This window comes from Paralichthys olivaceus, chromosome 21 (assembly GCF_024713975.1).
Source record: "Paralichthys olivaceus isolate ysfri-2021 chromosome 21, ASM2471397v2, whole genome shotgun sequence".
Lineage (NCBI taxonomy): Eukaryota > Metazoa > Chordata > Actinopteri > Pleuronectiformes > Paralichthyidae > Paralichthys > Paralichthys olivaceus.
The window spans coordinates 5,851,357-5,872,240 of record NC_091113.1 but is presented as its reverse complement, the minus strand read 5'-3'; the positions used below and the strand labels follow the sequence as shown (position 1 = coordinate 5,872,240).

Sequence of the window (20,884 nt, the reverse complement as noted above, 5' to 3'; positions counted from 1 at the left end):
TTAGGGGGGGCTGTCATTCCATCTTTATATACTGTCAAAAGGTTTTATAATATGTCAGTGTTGTGTTTACAACGTTTTGTGCTGCCCCCAAGTTGCCAAAAAACAAGTAATGCAGGTTTAAATATATTTTTACACCCAAGACAAGTCTGTATCCAAATAAGTAAACTCAGGAAGCTACCAAATCTTTATATCTATCTGCTTTGCAAGGAAATGACAGCAGCACTGTGACTCTGCACTCATCGTTCCAAAACACACAACTCTTCTCTCACAAACACACACAGAGATGAAGAATCCATCAGCCTTGGGCCATGAGGCAGAGTAGTCTCAGAGTGATTCCACCTTGCCTTCATCCCTCCTTCAATCTGCCTCTCCTGACTTCCCCCCAAAAAACATTTCCTCGCTCCACAGGACCCCACCGCCAGTCAAAGACATCGTCCTGTCCTCCAGGTACTCCGAGGAGTGTGAGGTGCATACATCACTGTCTGGATTAACTATCAACGAGGACACACTGCGGCACCACGACGTCGGCTGGATGAGAAAGAGAGCGTCAGACAAGAAGCAGCTGCTGACAAATGAAAACTAACTAGCAACGCCGCCTCAGAGACACCCACATAAAAGCTTCTGTGCTTAGTTATTAACCCACAGATAAGTGGCTGCAGGGAGAGTGAGTGTGAGTGTGCATATGCGTGCGATTACACGTGTGGGAGTTCCTGATCTCTTGTTCTAAGCACCGTTTCCTTTCTGGTACCTGGTGGGGAAAAAAACACACAGTGCAGGTCTGATCCAGAACTTCTGCATCCAATAAACAAAACAGTGTTTGATGTGTTGAAAATGAACCAGAGAAAAACCCAGAGGGCCAAAATGGCCAAACTCGCACTGAGCTGCCCCCCCCCCCCCCAGTGCCACAGAGCAGGAAGACTGTCTTTCTTTTCATCATTTTTATAGCCCAGTCGAGCTTCCTGAATTACCCGCACTCCACTCGCTCCCCGTTGGCAAGCAAAGCCCATGACACACACATACGAGCGGACCGGCAGACCCCATGCTGGCCCTGGTGGCCTACATCTAAGCCTGCCTCTGCTGAGCTTACGGGAGGTGAAACCCACTAAACCCACTGACTCCTCACCTTGTCATCCTCCCAAGAGGAGTCCCTTTAAAACTCAACTGATACCAGGACACGCATAATAATTTACAAAAAATGATATTATATATTTTCTGCCATTCATCAAAGCCAGACGACTTTGACACTGTACAGTAGTTGCTTGTGTTTCAGCTGAATGATCCACTCATTCAAAAAAACGTCCGTCAATACGCTGGTCGGACGTCTGACGGCCTTCATTTGTCTTGCATTTTATTTTGGCAGTGATCACAGAATCGGAGCATTGTTGGAGGAGGCGGCCGACGCTGGAGGCAAGAAAAGGAGCCATCAGCACAGATGCCATTGCTTTTCTTGGTGGAGCCCAGCTGCAGAGAGAGTGACGCCAGCACAGTAAACTCAACATGGACTTACCCAGAAACTGATGGACTCTGTAGCGAAATAACATGGAAGACAAGGGATCGACAATGAAAGGAAGATAATGAACACTGGAGTGTTTTCCAAGTTTCCTTTCTTATTATGGGTCTGCAAATTGTGATGTTTCTTTCTTTCTTTGGATAGTGTGAGCCACTATTTTTACCACCTGACTTTTAAACAATTAGGCTGAAGCATTAGCATGTGGACTGTGATTGGATGACCCAATACAAAGTGACCAGTGGGTCAACAACTGAATGCAAAGGTGCTCAGATCGTCACTCGTCTAAGCTACTGAGTTACCGCTGCAGTCATACTCGAAAATGTCAGATCACGGCCCAAACAAAGGTCACAGCTCAAACTGAACACGGCTTCAGGCGGTTTCACTCTTTTGATCCTCGTCTCTGGCAGAAGGTGTCAGAATCAGTGACTGGAGATGCGGAGGAGTTTCTCTGGAATGAAACCTGCATGAGCTCAGGTCTGAGAAGCACAGAGGCAGATCCAGGATACTAAACAATGCCTTTCCTTGTCACTGGCCTCCCTGAAGTTTCCCAGGTTTCCCTTTACTGTACCCCCTCCGCTGACTGCCTGTGGCTGTTAGTATCTAATTCAGTGTCCTGGTGCTGCTGCATGGAGCTGCCAAAAGACTACACCACAGCCCATATTTCAGCCAAGCACACACCAGCTCCATCTGTGTGATGAAGGTTTCTCTAATGGCGTCCTCATTGCTCAGGATGGGTCGCAGTTTAATAAAATGGTTACCGGTTCACAGTTTACTGCTCCAGTAAATTTAGTTGTACCACCTCAATCTGTTGCAACATAATTACCTCGGTTATGATAACTGTAATTATTCAGGTCACTGTAACCATGATGCTACATTTTCACACTTCATTTCATCTCTGGTTGCAGTTAATAATTATTTTCATTATCAATTAATCACAAAATAAAGGGGAAATTCTAATCACAAATTCAAATCACTTGTTTTGTCCAACCAACACAACAATCAAAGATATTTGATCCACAGGGATATGATAGAGGAAAGCACATTTGCTTGATGTTTTTTCTCAGAAGGAAACAAAAGGAAGAAGGAAACAAACTCAAACAATTAGTCAGTTCTTATAATGTGCGTCTGGTCAATTGTTTCAGTTACCAATTCCCTCACAGAGAATAACTCTGTGTCTGGCTGCTCGCACCAATGTTTACCCTGTCAGAGTGTGGGAGTAAACAGACTTGCATTTCCAGTCTGCCAGAGAACGGGAATGTTTGCATCAAGATTGGTGACTGTCGGCATTGTTTTTCAACCCGACACGTTGTTTCACCTAGACTGGAGAAGCTGGGGTGGGGTGTGTGGCTGAGAGTGGAGAGCTGAGACCTGATGGGCCACAGTCACGTTTCTCCCATCAGCTCCAAAGATAACTCCCCTCCCCTCTAACTATAGCCTCTGTGCAAAATGTTTTCTTTGACAGCTCAGACGGCGAGGTGTGTAAATCCCAACACCCCATCATTCTGCTGACTAATTTCAACATTTGGACTCAAGCTCTTTTGTCCACACGCCAATCCGGAAGTATTAAATGGCCTTGTTCATCCCTCATGGACAAATAACCACAGGAATTCGAGGAATGCTCTGAGAACAATGTTGCTGCTATTGGAAATGATCAGTGGCCGCAGTGTAAACTGCTTTATAGCAGGAGGAACAGGCCGGTAGGATGAAAACAAACATCTTATCTGCTTAATGGAAGTGAGGTGCATTCCACTCATTCAAGCAGTTTTGGTTTGAGTGTGAGGAGTCACGGGCAGCTTCCTCTGACAGGACAATCTGTCTGTTTAACAAGGTTCTACCTATAGCTCCTTAACAATCAATATCAAGGGGCAGGTGACACTGTGTCCTGACAGCACAACTCACAAGAAGAATAAAGTTATCAGACCATGCAGATGTATTTTACTGCTTTAGTGGTGGTGTCCCAAAACATAAACTCCAAACATCTGGCAGCTGGCAACATGAAACATGAGTCAAATGCATCCAAAAATGTTAAATGTCTACATGTCATCTGGATGTAGGAGGACTTGGGTGCATTTTTTTGACCAGAATGTCATCGTGAAGTGTAAAACAGTCATTTTGTATTTTGACTAAAGGGTAAAAAACAAAACCAAATCCTCTTCTTACCTTTGTGCTTCTCCATTCGCTCGCAGCTTGGGACAGTCACAGTTTTCACCTTCCAGTCCCTCGCTCTCCTCCGCGCATAAACCCCCCCACCGAACGACCTCCCCCTCCAAAATAAAAGAAAAGTTTTGCTGATAAAGTTTCTGAGTGCAGGCAACTTGTGCGGAATGCAGCCCGGCGCTCCCGTTTCCTCCTCCAGCAGCAGCAGCAGCAGCAGCTCAGTGAGCGGACTGAGACACACTGAGATCACATCTGACCATGGAACAACAGCGCTCCTCTTCCTCCTCCTCATCTGCAGCGGTGCCGCACCTCCTCCTCCTCCTCCTCCTCCCTCCCTCCTCCAGTGCGCAGCATCCACAACAGCTGATCAACCGCTCCACCGACCTGGGGACCCCCCAGGTGTTTGTTCAGGGTCCAGAGTTGAAACCACTAAAGAAGAAGTTGTCACACTGACTGACATAGTTGTTTTTTTCTTTTGTCATCACCCACTCACATAATGAGAGGGAGCAGTCAATGTATGGAAGCTCATTCCTGCCACAAACGTTTTGTCATTATAATGAGAAACCTTCTCAGAGGAGTGTGTTTCTCCAAATGGCAACTTGGTATCTATATGAGTTAGTAACTAAAAATAATAACTCGGTATGTCTAAATAATGAGTTATCTCAACAAATAATGACTACACCTCTTAAAATAATGACTGAGAATCAATAAATAACTTAATAGCTCAAAATAATGAGGAATTATTTTGAAATAATGACATGGTATCTAACACTCAACTCAAAAATAATGAGGAATTATTTTGAAATAATGACATGGTATCTAACACTCAACTCAAAAATAATGAGTTACTACCTCAAATGATGACTGACTAACTCAAAAAAATACTTCTAGGGTTACTTTCTCAAAATTAAATTAACTTAAATTGCTATGTCATAATCTTGTCTCATTATTTCAACTTACTATCTTGTAATTTTTGCGTCTTACTATATTTCATAATTTCGATTAAGCTTTTTTTCTTTCCCAGGCGGAAGTGGGCGTCTATACTTATAAATTAGTACAAATTTCTGGAATCTGTCTCGGGTTTAGAAACTTTTTGTTTCCTGATTTAAACCCATAGATCATTTTCATAAAGTAACAAAGTCTCTGAATTTTAAGACTAAAAAAATCAACCACATGGGAATAATCTGAAACAGAAGAAATGGTGCCTGAGGACAAAACTTTTAACATGGGAGGAGATTGGATATTGAGAATACTGTTTATTTGTTAAAAAAGAGACTTCTATACTTCTGCAGCCACAACCAATAGAAAAGTGAACATTCCTGCAACAGCCGTGGGAAGAACCGTGGAGGAATGGGAGGAATGTCAAACGGAGTTAGCATAACACACTCCGGGGGATGATTAAAATGCATGAAGTTTTTTGTATTTAACCTTTTGATTAATGGTTTTTGTCTACGCACACGCATTTACTCCCTGTCATGCTGCAGCTCAGGCTGTTATGACGAGTACGTGGTTGAGTAGATGTAAAATGTAAAACCCGTCACAGGAGAGAAACACTTGGCCGAGGTTTGCACTGTTTACGTCCAAGATACACAGAGTGCAGTTAAAGTGAGGGTGGTGCTGGTTGATGGTGCACCTCGCAGCGGACAGGAGGACGAGGTGGACACTTCACCCTCCTGTCTGCACTTAATGGACATTCCTCTCTCAGGCAGGGTCCTCTTGATGTCTAACTCTTTTCTGCACTGGAAAAAATACAAAACTTTAAATTGCTTGCTTTAAAATATTTTTGAATAAACTGAACAAAAAAAGATTTCATTGCATTATAAATTATAGTAAATTGGTACTAAATTATATATAAGTATTTACCTATACTATATTATGAAGATTCTTGGGTAAGATTGGCCTAAGTACACAACTGAAAACACTAAACTTCAGGTCCGATGAGTGTGCCAAAGTTTATAATGGAGCTTGGAGTCTACCGAACAATTGTGATGCTGTATCCTTGCTGTGTGTTATTCTGTGTGTGTATTTTGGTGTTTGGGGATATCTGTGTGAAAAAATGAGGTATAAGAGCCACAAATTCCATTAGATACTTTCTCATGTGAAACTACAATGTTGTGGGTCAGTTTGAACTCGCAGTGATTTATGCGTGTCATCGTTTCTTCTCTTTGAAATAACTCAAGAAGAGTATTTATAATGGAAAGTTTCAGTCGTGTAAATCTTAGTATCAGACCAGGTTTACATACATCTCTGGACTGTATTTTTTTTCCGATATTAACAATATAAATTGTCCGATGTAAATACGTGCCGGGCCGCAGGAATCAATCCCAGCTGTAGGAGGAAGAGGAGAACACGCAAACCCAGCCAAACCACAATTCCGAACCAGAACCTTGCCGTCCACCAAAGATACAGTTTGAATAAGAAGGAAAAACCAACAAAACTTGTGAGTACAATAAATCACAACCAGAGACAAAACAGACAAGAGAGCTGAGAATCAATAAAAGGCTGGCACACAAACATGGAGCTTTGAGATGCACGCTGACAAGAATCAGCTGAGTTTGCACCACTCTCTCTCTCTCTCTCGGGCTGTTTCAAAACCAACAGGCAACCGCAGCAAACACTCAAAGCTTATTTGATCAGATTTGAATGCAGAAGTCCTTATTCTTAAGTCTACATGCATCCCTTTTGGATTTTCTGGGCTCAACATTTCAACAAATATTCAAAGGACCTTAGCAAAAGTTCAAGCAGCTTCATTTTAAACTGAAATCGTCAGCCAGTGAAACCAATAATGTGAACTCGCTCAGGATTCTTTACTAAAGCCCTCAAAGGTGCATTTCAAATATTCCATCAAGATCTAGGAGCTGCACTTTGATATGTTAGACTGTGTTGAATGTGCTCATGTGTTTGTGAGAGTGAGATGGAATCATTATGAGGATTTGAGTTATTCTGCTTTGCCGACACAGAGGAAGTGTTATTTTATTACTCGCTTCATTCAGCAGTTGTGTCGATCAGCTGTTCGTATTTCATCGAACGCCTTAAACAAACATGTTTTTTTTAGTAAAGCATGAGTGTTTCTAACTGATGGTGCAGCCCTGCAGCGAAGGTGAGCTGACTCAGGTTTCCACTCTGAAGAAACGTCTGGTTTTTGTAAGAAACGCTGACACAAGATTTACAGATGGGCAGCCGTATGGTTCCTTTAGGCCTCCGCTGTTTATGTTCTAAGCTCTTTGTTTGCCCTGCGGTTCCAGAAAAGAAGCGATTATCGTGGGATTATGACGGCATTTTTACTTACCAGCTAAATTCATAAAGCCTGTTATTGCTGTTTTTATCAGTGGATGGAGTTGTCCTCGCATGACCCCGGAGAGCTGAAGCAAAAGTTAGTTGAAGAACTGTGAATTGGGGTTTTTCCAAAGCCAGGATGCACTTCCTTGCTTAATATTTTCCTTTTGTTGTCATGAATTCAAAAGAAAAGTTGCACTTGAGCAAATCTTTTCACTTTCTTTTAGAGCAACTACATTGTACCATACTTATTCTGTCCTTGAACTTGTGTGTATCAGTCTGAATCTTCCCCCCAGTAATAAGTCAACAGATGATGTCATGTTTTTTGTCCACTCACTCATAATGCCTGGAGTGAATGGTGAAAGTGTGAAGGTGAGTCAGGCATGATGGGTCAGCATGAATTGAAAACAGGGGTGGTCCCGCCTTTCTCTCCTCCGCACCAGCAGCAAAACTGCCTTGTTAATCCAACAGGGGAATTCCTATTGTGCAGCAGAGCTTTGGAAGCACCATGGCTGTACGGGAGGTTTCAGGTCAGGATTCGGACTCAGATGATTTATAATCCCCGTGATTGTCCTTTTTTGTGAGGTATTTGTATGTAGGTGTGTTACAAGAGAGCTTGAAGTTAACAAGGGGGACAGATACTTTAATAGAGTGCATTTTTGGAGTCAAAGGTGCGACTGGGCTTCTCTGTTCTTTTTCTGCTGTTGATCGGAGCACAAAGAGCATTCCTCAGCTGTGAATCAGAGGACAAAGGTCGCTGACTCAAACTCAAATTAGCACTGGACCCTCTTTGATTCAGGGGACTCTCCCATGTTTGCAAAAATATATACAGACTGAAAAGATACCCCCCATTTCTTTAAGTATTTTCATCTCACATCGTCTGAACCACCTCTCGTGTCAGGGAATTTCCAGAGAAAGTCAGATCCACAGACTCCGCTGTACCTCCCTGTTGTTTTAAGAACAGTCAGACCAAGAATGCAGAGGGCACTGCCTCCAGACACACAACACTTTGTGAAGATGGTGCCTGTTTCCCTGCACCGCTGAGGTGTGTGCACCTGACTAAACGCCAACAGGCTCTCCCGTGGCTTAAGTGGAGGAGTGTTAAGTCATAGCTCAATAATATTGCTTTTAGTTGGTGTGTGATCAGGTTCACGGTAACCTCTGTGGAAAATAAACAGCGGCTCTTCAGATTTCAAAATGTGAGCGCAGATGACTCATGTGAAGGCTGAGAAAATGTGGAGGTGATACTTTTTCGCCGCAGCTCAAATCTTGCCTGCAAGCTAGCTTTTGTTTAGGGAACGCTGAGAGGAGCCGAGAGGTTTTAGATTCACAAAATAAACTATATTTTAGTTTGATGCTTTCAAAAGTGTACACAACTCAAAAAAGCCACGGTGGCGAGGTCCAACATCATTTTTCAAATTACTTTTTAGTTCATATACGTCCCATCCACCAACATGGAGGAAGCAGGGTTTATGAGCTATACTGCAGCCAACCACCAGGGGGCAAATCCAGATGCTTTGGCTTCACTTTTGGGAGTCGTCATGTCGTTCGTCTTTATTTACAGTCTACGGCAAAACTCTTTTTTTATTTGTAAGCTGACAATTGTAATAAGTTTTCAGTTCATTCTGCTACAAACATCAAACTCCCTGAGATCATATTTTCATATTAATACTGAGGATGAAACCTCCACAGTCACGACAGAAACTGGTTAAACACTCCTGCTCTTCTCCTCCAGACCTACAGATTGAAACTCTGTCTGTACCCTTCAGTCTCTCATTTGTGCACCCAAGCCTCATTGCTGCTGTGCAATATTGCCACCTGCAGGTGTAGAGGTGAAAATGTGTCCGGCTCCAGACAGATGAGTCTGTTTAAAAGTATTACATAAAGCATATTTAAGTTGACACTTTGACTTGTGAGGGGGGATTTCAGCAGTTTTAAACCAGAACTTGAGAACAAACCAGTCCAGCAGACGATGCCAGGCTCCATCTTACATAGAATCCCACAGTCCATGGTAGATGCACAATCCCCGCCTGCATGATAGACACAAATGGATTTCTCTCAGCTATATCATACAGTTGCATACGTCATCAAAACCACACTTTATCCGACCACGATGAGTGCTCTCTCAGAGACGCACTCCATCTGTGTTTGAGGTCAATCGCGATTGAGCCTCCTCAAAAAAAGATTAATGAGAGTCTTTATTAAAAGGCGCCTGTAAGCCTGAGATCTTGTCACCGATTTTTTCACCGCAACCATTAGTGCTGGTTATTGAAATTTCCTGAGCGGTGCCGTGACCTGATGTACGATAAGAACACCCTTGACCCGGCAGCACTTGTACTTGAAACGCAGATGCAAAAGTTCAGCCTCTCTGCGATGGTTGAGTTCAGAAAAGGACAATTGTACATCTAAAATCAGCTCCTCCAAACTGAGCCGTGCTGAATTAATCACAGAGCCCCGCTGACATCGACAGCTTTTTACCTCCCTCATCGTCACGTCCTTTGTTAGATGTTCAATTATGCACCATCAAGAGCCAAAAGTAGAAGATGTATGAATATCACTTCAAATGTGTGAACTCATATGATGTAGTGTTGAACACCTGCATGCTTTTGATCCTTGACTGCCCAAAGAGGACCCTCAGAGTTTCAAACAACAGAGCCCATGGACAGAAACACTGCTATTATATTATATTATATTATAGAGACAACATTGTGTAAAAGTGCAGAATGTACACACAAACTGTTTGTATGTATATCACAATAATATATAAATGATATATATATAAATGTAAAATATGTTTTTTATTATATCCATACCACTTATATTGTTAACGGAGCTGGAGCCAATCCCAGTTTGTCCAGGCTGGGATACTGTAATATTTGTTATATTTAAATATAAAAGGGTTCATTTTCGGGTAAAGAAAACCACAATTTATACAATTTAGATAATTACACATTAGTGAAAACATCACTGGGATTAGTTTTACAATCCATTTCTGCCAATAGATCACCTACACACTGAAGCTGGAAGTGTTTTAAGGTCGTCCCCCTCTATGTAAATTGCCCTGGGATAATGTAACATATATTAAAAATTAATTGAATTAAATCCAATTAAATCAAATTAAATGCCGCATTGGATGTGTGCGCTGCGCCTTTAACCGGGGCCAGTGCTCCAAGTGCGCCTGCGCGGCCACTGTTTAGTTTTTCTGGGACCTGAGGATCCGTGAGGAGCCGCTGCCTGCTCCTGTCACGTCCTAGAGCCGCCGTGCGGGGTTTTCTACTTTTTATTTCCCCCTGGAATCACCGAGACTCTTCCCCGCACGCCTCTGCCCACGATCACCACACCTGGGGGCGCTTTAAATCCCGCGTCGGGACGATAAACAACAGCTCGGAGCGGTTGCTCAATGCCGCCGCCGCCGTCCAGCTCCCACATCTCCCCACATCCATGTTGACTGCGGCAGCCTCCGCGCTGGGTTCTCGGCTACTCGCGGCTCGACCTCTTTGTTTCCCCCGCGGACGTGGACCGGCATGAACCGGGGCGGCTTGCGGACGTACCGCCGCGTGTCACCGCGAACATCCCCGCGTCCGTGCGAGGGACTGTCGACGCGTTAAAATGGCTGCGTTCGGAGGAGAATGGTGTTGAACCAGCGCAGCGACGTTTCCCAGCAGATGCAGCCGAGAAGCTAACGTCCCTCTCCCAGACAGCTAGCTCCAGCATTAGCCCCAGTAGATGCTGTTCGGAGGCTCCTTCCATCAAGAGGCAGGGTGAAGGTGGATTCCTGCAGCTTTTACACTGACACGTAGCTAACGTTAGCCATCTTCTCCAAAGCTTCACGGAGAGGCTTTAACGTGAGTGTGCAGACCACCCCACGAACATGCAGGACTTCTTTGTTGTTGAAGTGAACCAGCCCGAGTAGCCGAGGCTCTCCTCCCCCGAATCAGCTCCTAAAGGCCCGCAAGGTCTGACTCGGGGTGAACCATGGATCCCGGGGGCACATGTAAGACTCGACTCTTTCTTTTTGGACCCACCACCCACGGTGATCTGCGGCGGGTCAACAGATACCTGGTGGTGTACGTGCTGTTTTACTTTGTGCTGTCCACGCACGCCTCCCCGGCGAAACCGTGCGACAAGAACTGCCTCTCCGGGAAATGCATCAACGGATCCTGCGTCTGCGACCGAGGATGGGTCGGGGACCAGTGTCAGCACTGCCAGGGCAGGTTCAAGTAAGTGGACGTGCACCGGATCTGCAGCTGCACTGTGGCCAGTAAAGGGTCGACCCATCGAATAGACCTGTGTGCACCCAGAGGTTTCCAGTCATGATGAAGTACATCCACCATTTGTCAATTTTAAATATGCACAAAACAAGGTGACAGTTTCTCCAAACTGTATTTTGAAGCCTCTGCAGACAGTTTGATTTGTTATGTGACCTTTCATTTACTTTTTACATGAGATCAGTACACAAACACAGGGGATAAAGCAAAATATGATGACCTATTTAAATATCACATACCTTACATGCAATGATGATTATGCAAGATCAGTTTCGTTAGCTAAATAACCACACCATCTCTTACCGCAGTTTATGTGACTTTGGGTTGAAAACTGGAACAAGACACAGAAACTTTACATAACTTTTCAAAATCAAAGTGACTTGACTATTAATGACTTTGATAAGTTTCTAACTTTGCCTGTAGCCTCCCTCAGTCAGTTGTTAGTAATTTATCTCTATTCCCTTTAGGTATAGGGGGGGTTCAGTCTGAAAAGTGGTCTAAAAGCTTTGTGTGGGTTCACCAGACACCTGCGGCTTGATTTCTTCAGAATCTATGGTTGATTTTCATGTGACATTCTCTCCCACACAAACAGAAAAAGTGATTTAGTATGTCCGTGGGTGAGCAAATGAAGGAGGGCTGTTATCTCGCACGATCCAATCTGCACATGTCAGCGTGGTGCATACAACCAAGACTCTACCAAGCACTTTCATATTGACATTCACAATGATTGCAAATGAAATCCCTCAACAAATGAATTCCTGTTGTGAGGAGAGAGGAGCTCATGCTGGCACCGGGGAAACATCTGCAGTCAGTTAATTTTGCCCTGAAGCTTATTTGGTAATAGTTCCTGGGTGTTGTTCCTAAATTTGGTCAGCACAAGTGGAATGATGTTGGACAACTCAGATGCCACAACAAAGGTTGGACTAAAAGAAAAGGGCAGGTAAAGAGTGGGACGTAACCAACCCAAGTATAAATGTTCAAACTCTGATCCAAATAATAATAATACTCATCATCATCTTGATTGTGACTTTTGACAACAACATCTCTTAGCCTTTCAATACACCTGAGGTGCACTTTGTGGTTTAGAAGTGCTACGATCACTGTAATTAAGGTTTTGAATAGGTTGTCATCAGCCATGTCGTCAGGAAATAACCGTTAGACAAACTACTGAAATGTGAGACTGTAACTCTTTCCGCAGTCAGTGGAACTCAGACATGCACCCAGGTGAATGCACACTCAAATAGAACAGCACTCAGTAGATCAGAAACCCCTGCAATGCCCCAGCGGTTCCCTTCAAGTCATCCAAGTCGCACAAAATTGCCCACACTCATAGAAATCAGTCTCCCAAATGTGCCAGATTTTTTTTTCTCATCAAGATACATGATTTGGAAATTGGTGAACACTCTATCTTGCATCGTTAAAGAAAGTAGGGGGGGGGGGGGGAATCCTGGATCTGCTTTCTGAACCGGATCCACACCAACATTTACCAGGTGCTTCCTTTACTCATACCACATCAGTTTCAGTTTTAGTGTAACGCTGCCAAATAACAGACAAACAAACACAGGTGAGGTAATCACACATTGCTTCCTCTGCACCACAGACGAGATGTCAGCCTTCCTCATAACAATCGTCAGCTCCTGTCCTGAAGGTACAATCGAGAATTTTGTGTCTGGAGTGGAAACATCACAGTGACATGGATATCAGAAACACAGTCTCGATAAGGTTCTCCCAGGATAGTATTTCCCTGCGAAGTCCAAAGTGCACCATGAAAAATTCATCATTCATCTGAAACTCGTTGCTCGCTGCATTCTGCTAATTCTTCACCACGGAAAATCAGCAAAACACAAAGCTAGATGTAGTAACCTTAACTAGACAGTGCATAACGAATATGAATCGGATACACCTGAAGCATGATGTAACGCAGGCTTTTCTAATGTGAGGAGTAAACAGAGAAAACCTACATTATTTGACGTACATGTCAAGATTGATATCACATGCATGCGTTGTATTAGATACAATTGAGGTGTGATATAACGCATGCTTTCATAATGTGAGGAGTAAACAAAGAGGAAAACTGTCACATTTGAGTGCATGTGAGGGTTTAACATTATCACATGCATTCTATTGCATCTTCATGAGATTACAAAATATCTTCAGTCCTTGAAAGTAATATTACAATTGACATGGACATAAGAGGAAATATCACTCAGTTCCTGCGTCACTCAGACCAACCATTAGATCCCAGTTTGATTTTGTGGAATTTCCAAAGTCAGAAAAAAAAAAAAGTACCCGGGAAGATGAGTCTCTTGTGGCGTCGCACAGACAGATACAGAAAGATACGCGTTGTGTAGATTCACAGATTATTAATCTCAATTTAGACATCCAAATGAGATTAATTAAAGAACAATCTGTTGCAAACCAGAGAATGCATCAGTTTAAAAGGAAACGTTTAGAGGTGATCTGTGTCCTCGTCATTGTCGATTGATTCCATGTATTTGTGTGGATGCAGCCATCGATTGCTGACCTTTTGAGGCTGTATCCCACCTGTTCACCAGTTTGAATTCCTCCCAGACACCGCACTTAAATAATAGATGGTTAGATCATTCTTGAAGAATAGTTTTCAAACTACTCTCTTAGCCCTGCCACAGCTCTGTCTCTCAAACACTGGACAGCAGAGGGCAACTGATGAGATGATTACTTGTGGTCAAGGATTTGTTCTAGTTGTAATGTGGAATACTTCTTTCCTCACCGTAAAAAAAATTCAGAGCAGTTTGACGGCACTAAAATCAGTGATGAGTAATACTGAAGGTGATTACTATTAATTACTAAACTTCAATACAAGAGCACCAGACATGAATGGCTCGTGTGATTGGCTGTTTAAATGGATGTTTTTTTTAATTTGTCTTTTGGTTACATGACTTTAAATTTCCCATTTCGACTGTTTTAGTTTTGTGATTTTTTTCCCCCCCTCCCCCCAGGTTAATGGAGCCCTCAGGATACCTCACTGATGGTCCAATCAACTACAAGTACAAAACAAAGTGCACCTGGCTCATTGAGGGCTAGTAAGTACCTCTGAAAATAAAGTGTGTTCAACTGGAGATGAGTGAAGCTGGGTCTGGTTTGAAGGTTCAGAGTGTTTCTTTGTGGTGTTGGATATAAAATCCTTCATAGAGAGGACGGTCATTGTGAGGTCGGCGCTGTTAGGAAACTTGGAAGCCAGGATAAGAGTGGAGGGAGCCTGAAATCATCAGTGCATTAAAGTATCTAGTTTACGAAGTACTGAACTAAAGTGGTTTTGTTTGGTCACATTCTCAAATGATGTTTCACTTTCATTATGATCAGTGCTATGTTAGAACCGAAACTTCACATTTTGGGAAAATCTATTAATGATACTTGAGTATGTTTTTGAATATAAATAGAGGAATTTATTTGGTTTTTCAGTTTTAGCAAGTGTGTGAAGAAATGATTCCAGTATTGTTGTCCATCAAAACCACAGTTAAATTTGGCCTGGTTGTTTGCACCCTGCAGATATTTTCATGAAACCTGAACCTTATTTCCTTGTTGTTGTCTCTTTTTGTTTCTCCTTCAGTCCAAATGCTGTTCTTCGGTTGAGATTTAACCACTTTGCCACAGAATGTAGTTGGGACCATATGTATGTCTATGATGGCGACTCGATATACGCTCCTCTCGTTGCTGTTTTCAGGTGAGAAACTCCAATGTGACCTGAATTGTATCTGAGCTAGGCCCAGATTGTCAACAGGTGACAGACTATACTGATGTTTTTTAGTGCAGTACATCAGAAGTACAAATCTGAGGTCTGAGTGTCATTTCACAATTTACTTCCCTAGTCATTCTGATTTATCAGAGTTGTAAGACAGTGGTCTCATTTCCTTCTTTTGTCAATAGCGGTCTCATCGTGCCAGAGATACGAGGAAATGAGACGGTCCCTGAGGTCGAGACGACGTCAGGCTACGCACTACTACACTTTTTCAGTGATGCTGCCTATAACCTAACAGGATTTGAAATATTTTACTCGTAAGTATCCAGGCTCTGCATTTGAACTTAAACTAGGGGCAAAACATAAAATAAAACCTCTGTGGGGTTAGACTGCTACAAGAGGTTTCTGCAGAAATTAAAAGCTACAGCAAAAATTAAAATCTGGTCAATAGCTCATCATCTATTATTAGTCTTTTTTTTATCCCCCTCACCTTTGCCAAGAGCCTGATGATGCTCATTAATCTCCTTCAGTCCACAAGTAAAGGTCACTGTGTGGCCTAAAGAGTAAACACGGTGTTGGGTGAATGACAATGTCTTTCTGGCCAGGATCAACTCTTGTCCCAATAACTGCTCTGGCCATGGGAAGTGCACCCCCGGGAACTCGGTCGCCAGCAGAGTGTACTGTGAATGTGACAAGTACTGGAAAGGCGAGGCCTGTGACATCCCCTACTGCAGAAACAACTGCGGCAGCCCTGACCACGGCTATTGTGACCTCACCGGGGAGAAGCTGTGCGTGTGCAATGACAGCTGGCAAGGTAAGAGTTGGCTTTGTCCGAACCTCTCAGTTGCTCGAAAATATTCTGATTGTTTAGGAAAAAAGAAATGATGCCGGTACCAGAGGATAGTGATGTAAGAAAACTGTAAAGCAAATGATGCTCAGTAAAGTCAACTGGCATGGAACCTATCTGGACAAATTGGTTGGGATTTGATCACATCTAAATCCATCAAAAACATATAACCAAACCTGAAATAATCCAATTAATATGCTTGAAAAGATATATTGTGGTTTTAGCTTTTAACTTTTCTAAATTCTAACAGTTTGTCATTCAGAAAACCAAAACAAACTCAACTTTGTTTAATAGAAAAGCGTTGCACTTTTGCATTCACAGGCTGTAAAACTGTCATTCATGGTGATTATCTAGTGAGACGTCATGAAGAGTGTGTGAGCGGAATAGTTTTGTACAGGTTGTGTTGTGTCATAATGCTGATTGCGGACGTGCCGATAAGCTCCGCGGCAGTGCGTTATTACGCGGCTCTGGCTGGAGGGGAGCAAATGCTTTTACGTGATGAAACTTGACAGAATCATTAGCAGAGACAAGCTTGTTTTTCAGCCTGGCCTCATTCACACAGTTAAACATTTTCACACCTCCCTGTCTGTCATGCTCATGTAAGAGGTGCTCATGTTTTTGTTGTCAGTTAGAGAATGTCATGCTTGCTCTTCAAAATTAGGGGGAAGACATGAAAATATGTGTCAGATTCCAGCATTAAAAACATCTAACATTAAATATCAGACAGCTGCACTGCCATAAAATCAAATGTTTTTTTATTTTTGAGATATTGAGCTGAATTCTTGAAGTAACACGTTTTTCTTTTTAACGTGTACCGTAATCTCTCTTTCTGTCTCGTAGGTCCAGACTGCTCTCTGACTGTACCTTCAACCGAGTCCTTTTGGGTCCTACCAAGTGTCAAACCCTTTGGCACGTCACTCGCCAGAGCGTCCCATAAGGCCGTGGTGCAGGAAAAGGTGATGTGGGTGGTGGGCGGTTACACCTTCAACTACAGCTCCTTCCAGATGATTCTCAAGTAAGTCACAGTGAATCAACATGTCCTGAGCTCTTGGTTGTTTTATCTGTCCTTCTGACAAGCACATCAACTCTACTGTCCTTACATGTACTCAGACTATATTGATTTACATCAGTAAAACCAGCAGTGTCATTGTTTTTAATTCTCATGTGTGGAAATAATGTCTGTCATGAGGAAGTGCTGTTTCGCAAGTCCCTTGAAGAAAAAAACCCATCTCATTATCAGGGCTCCTTTTCTCTGTGTGGTTTGAGTTTTGGGTATTTAGTGTAGCAGGCTGGTTCTGCAGCAGTAATGCTGAACTGACTTCTCTCCGCCTCCTTCATGTAGCGGCTCGGAGTTAATTGACCTTTCTCTTCTTTGTTGCCTGTTCAAGCGTTTTCCATCTGCTCAGTGTTTTCTCATCACCAGTTGCTTTTGCTCCAGGGTAGATCACCAATATGATGACATGACTTGGTTCCCTGTTTGTTTTATTTTGAATATGTGTTGAAAGCATTTCCTTTACGTGAAGCTACCAACTTTGGTCATCCATTCACAAAATGTGAAACTATTGTTTGCCTTTATTATAGCAGCTGATCATAAGTTAAAATACATACGAAGTTAAGGGAGACAAGTTAATGTGTTTTGTTTTCTTTACAAATGATCAAAGTGTGTAATGATCTGTTGCTTTGCTTTGTAGCTACAACCTGGAGAGTGGCATCTGGAACACAGTACCCATCAATAGTGGCCCCGTGCCAAGATACGGCCACTCTCTCGCTGCCTTCCAGGTAAACACACAAACACATACGTGCCTCAGATTGTCTTAGGAATTTAAAAACCGCAACTGGTGGTTTGGGCTGAAGGAGAATCAGATGGGGTGAAAGGGAAAGTAAAGATCACCGAAACAAACGGAAACCACCACTGTTGCTCTAAAAAGGGAAACTGCCTGTTTTAACATTTCATGGTCCAAATACCAAAATGATTCAATTACAGAGGCGAGGAAACAAATCAAATCAGATCTGGTTCATTTATGTATCACAACAATAGCATAGCGAGTGAAATGACAACGGTAGTAAAAGCACAAATAATAGAGAGGAAGAACAATGAAAGACAATAAGATACAACATGATTAACAGTAATGTCACACAAAACAAAACATGCAGAAACCAGTCTTTTCTTTTTTCAGGATGATATCTTCATGTTCGGTGGGAAACTAGAGGCCGGGTGGGGGAACGTGACAGACGAGTTGTGGGTGTTCAACGTGCCCAGTCGAACGTGGCAGCGGAGGAACCCTGTGGTCGGTCCGCTGGCCCAGGCTCAGATTTACGCTGTGGAGGGACACTCAGCCCACTGCGTCCCGCTGGAGGGCGGTGGTGCCATCATGCTGGTCATCTTTGGCTACTCCCCCATCTACAGCTACATCAGCAACGTTCAGGAATACAACCTGAGTGAGTCACAGCTGCTGTCGCTCTGTCGGCTCGCTGCATCTTCTCCAGAAACGCATGACATCTGTTACAGTTTTAGAAGATGGGGACCGCTTGGAGCTTGAACTAAAGCTAGTTGGCTTTCATTATCTACAGATCTGAAGAGAATATCTCATAAACTTCAAATATTTATGATGCGATATGGAGTCTGTACTGTATATATTAATATCTATCTGTCTATCTATCTATATAATAAACATTATTCAAATCCTAGTAGACTTCTCGCTCCAAATTGCTAATTAGTGATGACAAAAACAACAAATTTCCCAATTTAATTGTTGTTGACTAGAAACAATGTGATTTCTTTGGCAATGAGATGAACAATTAAAGGAGGAAAAAAAAGAAAACCAAAACCTAGAAATGCACATAACAAAACTGTACTAACCCTCACTGCCAAGCAATGAATGTTTGAAGATTAGGATGACAACGTTTTTTTTCATTTGAATCCACTTCTCAGTCTTGGAATAAAAATCTTTTTAGATTTATAATGAAATCTGTTTTTAAAGCTCCATTTATATACCTTCTTTTTTTAGGATCCAACACGTGGTTGGTACCTGAGACCAAAGGTGCCGTTCCACAAGGTGGTTACGGTCACAGCAGCACGTTCGACAGCTCCAGTGGCAGTGTGTACGTTCACGGAGGTTACAAGGCCCTGCCTGCCAACAAATACGGCCTTGTTGATGACCTCTACCGCTACGATGTTAACACTCGGACGTGGTAAATCAACACACAGTGTTCTGCTGTCTTAGTTCATCCTGTACTCCAGTCTGTGTATATAACACTGGGTACCCTGTTCTCGTCAGCTCGCCCTTGACACTCTTGTCACGAATTACGTTCCAGGTTCATCCTGAGAGAGAGCGGCTTTCCACGATACCTGCACTCAGCTGTGCTCCTCAGCGGCACACTGCTCATCTTTGGTGGCAACACACACAACGACACCTCCCTCAGCAACGGGGCCAAGTGTTTCTCTGCTGACTTCCTTTCCTACGACATCGGTAGGACTCCTCACACCTGACATCATGCCCCAGTGTCTCTTTTAGTGGCTTCATATTGTACCTAAAAATAATCTCTTGCCACTTTTACATTAAAAGTTAATGAAATCTACTCAGATTAGAGTGCTTTCATACTCATGTGTATGTTATTAATAATTTTTAAATAACATCTAATGAGCTTTTTATGGCCATACTAAAAACACATTGCCTTTTTCCCTCCCTCTTTCATCATCCCCATCTTCTGTGTCTATTATCCACTTTAGTCTCAGCAGAACCAGTAATTATAATTGTAGAAAAGTAATGAATAACATGTAATCACAAAGGCAAAACAAATGCTCACTGTATGGTCTCTTGTTTTCTTGTCCTGCTAAGCCTGTGATGAGTGGAGGCTCCTGCCTAAACCAGACCTGCACAGAGATGTGAACCGCTTCGGTCACTCTGCGGTGGTCAGCAATGGGTGAGTCTTTCAAATGGAATCTTCTCTCAGACCGAGGCTGACAACTCCAGCAGGTCTGACAATAAACTTTCGTTTCTTTTCATGTGTTTTCCTCTCTAGGTCCATGTATTTGTTTGGCGGCTTCTCTGGAGTGCTGCTCAACGATGTGCTCGTCTACCGACCCCCGAGCTGCCAGGCCTTTTTGGCAGAGGAAGGGTGCGCGAACACCGGGCCCGGGGTCCGCTGCATCTGGAGCAGAGGCCACTGTCTCCCCTGGGAGCCCAGCATGGCCAATGGCAGCCTCACTCCTGCCCCATTCTGCCCCCCGAAAGCTGGTGAGAACGACACCAATACATATCAGAGCTTATCATTTCTAAATGATCCAGACCTTCCAGATCTGCCAAAGCATGACTGATGGTCGACTTTAAATGCACAATTATAATTTTACAGCCCATCTGCTCTTCCTGTGAGGTCACTGGTGTTACTTTTTACTTTTAAACTGGAATTATATAGATATAAGTTTTCTTCAGATTTCAGGGCCTTGGAAAGAAATTACCATACACAAACACTCTTTTGTCTTTCTTTTTAGTCACAGTGGACGAGCGGTGCTACCGGTTCTCAGACTGTGCCAGCTGTTCAGCCAACACCAATGGGTGCCAGTGGTGTGACGACAAAAAGTGCATCTCTGCTATCAGCAATTGCACATCTGTAAGTGGCCCAGCAGGGGGCGTTAGAGCACTTCTGGTCTGGTGATTAGCTCTTGGACACACTCACTCAGACACACATGCAAACATTCACACTTTTCCTCTGGATTTTGTGAGCTGAAGATATTTTAATGTACATTGACAAATAAATGAGAATACAAATTTTCAGCTCCTGTTAATCGTCCCCCTGTCTCGTCTATTCTCTCCTCTCGTGTTGTAGAACGTTAAGAACTTCACTGAGTGTCCGGTGCGGAACGAGCAGGTGTGCAGCAAGCTCGCCAACTGCAAGAGCTGCTCGCTGAATCTCAACTGTCAGTGGGACCAGAACCAGCCAGAGTGCCATGCTTTGCCTGGTAAAAAAAGACACAGGCTCTCCACTCACACTGTCTTATTGAATGTTTTGGATTAATTTCTCGCTCACATACAAGAAAAATGTTCTGTTAAAGTGGTTTTGTCTGTAAAGGCTTGAGGAGAGTAGACCTATGTTCTCGATAACATATC

The 20,884-nt window shown here is 43.1% G+C and overlaps 2 protein-coding genes across 2 annotated transcripts in view; one reads left to right on the top strand and one right to left on the bottom strand.

Annotated features, from left to right (window-relative positions):
* The window catches only part of afap1l2 (actin filament associated protein 1-like 2), a 32,280-nt gene extending 28,321 nt beyond the window's left edge, over window positions 1–3,959 (bottom strand). The window contains exon 1 of the mRNA XM_020082656.2: window positions 3,671–3,959. Within this exon, the coding sequence (XP_019938215.2) occupies window positions 3,671–3,959 (289 nt within the window). The remainder of the gene's footprint in view (window positions 1–3,670) is intronic.
* A 6,172-nt stretch (window positions 3,960–10,131) lies between these two features.
* The window catches only part of atrnl1b (attractin-like 1b), a 49,359-nt gene continuing 38,606 nt past the window's right edge, over window positions 10,132–20,884 (top strand). The window contains exons 1-14 of the mRNA XM_069517472.1: window positions 10,132–11,163; window positions 14,190–14,273; window positions 14,801–14,914; window positions 15,118–15,246; window positions 15,535–15,743; window positions 16,617–16,791; window positions 17,468–17,555; window positions 17,954–18,215; window positions 18,785–18,968; window positions 19,092–19,246; window positions 19,616–19,700; window positions 19,800–20,014; window positions 20,269–20,387; window positions 20,604–20,736. Coding sequence (XP_069373573.1) covers window positions 10,919–11,163; window positions 14,190–14,273; window positions 14,801–14,914; window positions 15,118–15,246; window positions 15,535–15,743; window positions 16,617–16,791; window positions 17,468–17,555; window positions 17,954–18,215; window positions 18,785–18,968; window positions 19,092–19,246; window positions 19,616–19,700; window positions 19,800–20,014; window positions 20,269–20,387; window positions 20,604–20,736 — 2,197 coding nt within the window. The 5' untranslated portion in view covers window positions 10,132–10,918. The remainder of the gene's footprint in view (window positions 11,164–14,189; window positions 14,274–14,800; window positions 14,915–15,117; window positions 15,247–15,534; window positions 15,744–16,616; window positions 16,792–17,467; window positions 17,556–17,953; window positions 18,216–18,784; window positions 18,969–19,091; window positions 19,247–19,615; window positions 19,701–19,799; window positions 20,015–20,268; window positions 20,388–20,603; window positions 20,737–20,884) is intronic.